Raw genomic sequence first — 937 nt, 5'->3', positions numbered from 1 at the left:
CGGGGCCGGGGGGGGGCCCGGCCCGCGGCCTGTGAGGGGGCGGCGCGGGGGCGGCGGGGCCTCCATGGCCCCCTGAGGGGGTCCCGGCGGGCAGCCCGGGAACCCCGCGCTCCCCTCGGTGCGAGGCATGGAGGAGGGGGAGCAGCAGCAGCGCGCAGGGGGCGGCTGGGCCGAGTGGGGGCCCGGCCCGGGCGGGTCCCCGCCGTGGGTGCCCCCGCCGCCCGACGGCGACGAGGAGCCCAAGCGGGGCCGCGGCGCGGAGTGGGGAGCGCCGGAGCCCTCGGGGGACGCGGGGCCCCCCAAACCGGCGGCCGCTCCCCTCAAAGCTCCGGCGGACGAGAAGGCCGCGAGGGCTCCCCGAGCCGCGGGTGAGCCGCGGGGAAAGGGCTCGGGGGGCCCCGGGAAGGGCCCCGGGGGGCGCCCCGCGGGCGAGGAGCGGAGCCCCCGCAAGCCGCCCGAGGAGCGCGGGGCCCGCGGCGGGGAGCGGCCCGGCGCCGAGGACAAGGCCCGGCGGCCGCTCGGGGGTCCCCGCGGCGAGTGGGGGTCGCCGTGGCTGGCGAGCGAAGCGGAGCCCCCCGAGGACTTTCTGCCGCCGCCGGAGTGTCCCGTGTTCGAGCCCAGCTGGGCCGAGTTCAGCGACCCGCTGGGCTACATCGCCAAGATCCGCCCGATCGCCGAGAAAAGCGGAATCTGCAAAATCCGACCCCCGGCCGTGAGTATCCGGGGGGGGTTCCCGGGGGGGGTTTTGGGGACCCCCCTCGCTGTGGGGAACCCCCGGTGTGGATTGGGGGGGCTGGGGGTCGGTGCCCCCCCACTCCAGCAGGAGAATTTTCCCCTTGGTGGGGTCATTTCTGAATTTAGGGAGGTGGGGATTCCCCCCCCTCCCTCCTCCTTTTGGGGGTTTGTTTCCCGCGGGGGGGGGGGGTGGGAATGTTTT

At 77.3% G+C, this 937-nt stretch overlaps 1 protein-coding gene across 1 annotated transcript in view; it reads left to right on the top strand.

Annotated features, from left to right (window-relative positions):
- Positions 1 to 6: 6 nt before the first annotated feature.
- The window catches only part of LOC120507211 (lysine-specific demethylase 5C-like), a gene marked incomplete at its 3' end in the record, with an annotated part of 28,116 nt that continues 27,185 nt past the window's right edge, over positions 7 to 937 (top strand). The window contains exon 1 of the mRNA XM_039719555.1: positions 7 to 712. Within this exon, the coding sequence (XP_039575489.1) occupies positions 128 to 712 (585 nt within the window). The remainder of the gene's footprint in view (positions 713 to 937) is intronic.

Source organism: Passer montanus, unplaced genomic scaffold (assembly GCF_014805655.1).
Source record: "Passer montanus isolate IOZ18808 unplaced genomic scaffold, ASM1480565v1 scaffold414, whole genome shotgun sequence".
NCBI lineage: Eukaryota > Metazoa > Chordata > Aves > Passeriformes > Passeridae > Passer > Passer montanus.
The sequence above is the reverse complement of the archived record's forward strand: the minus strand, read 5'-3'. Positions and strand labels throughout refer to the sequence as shown.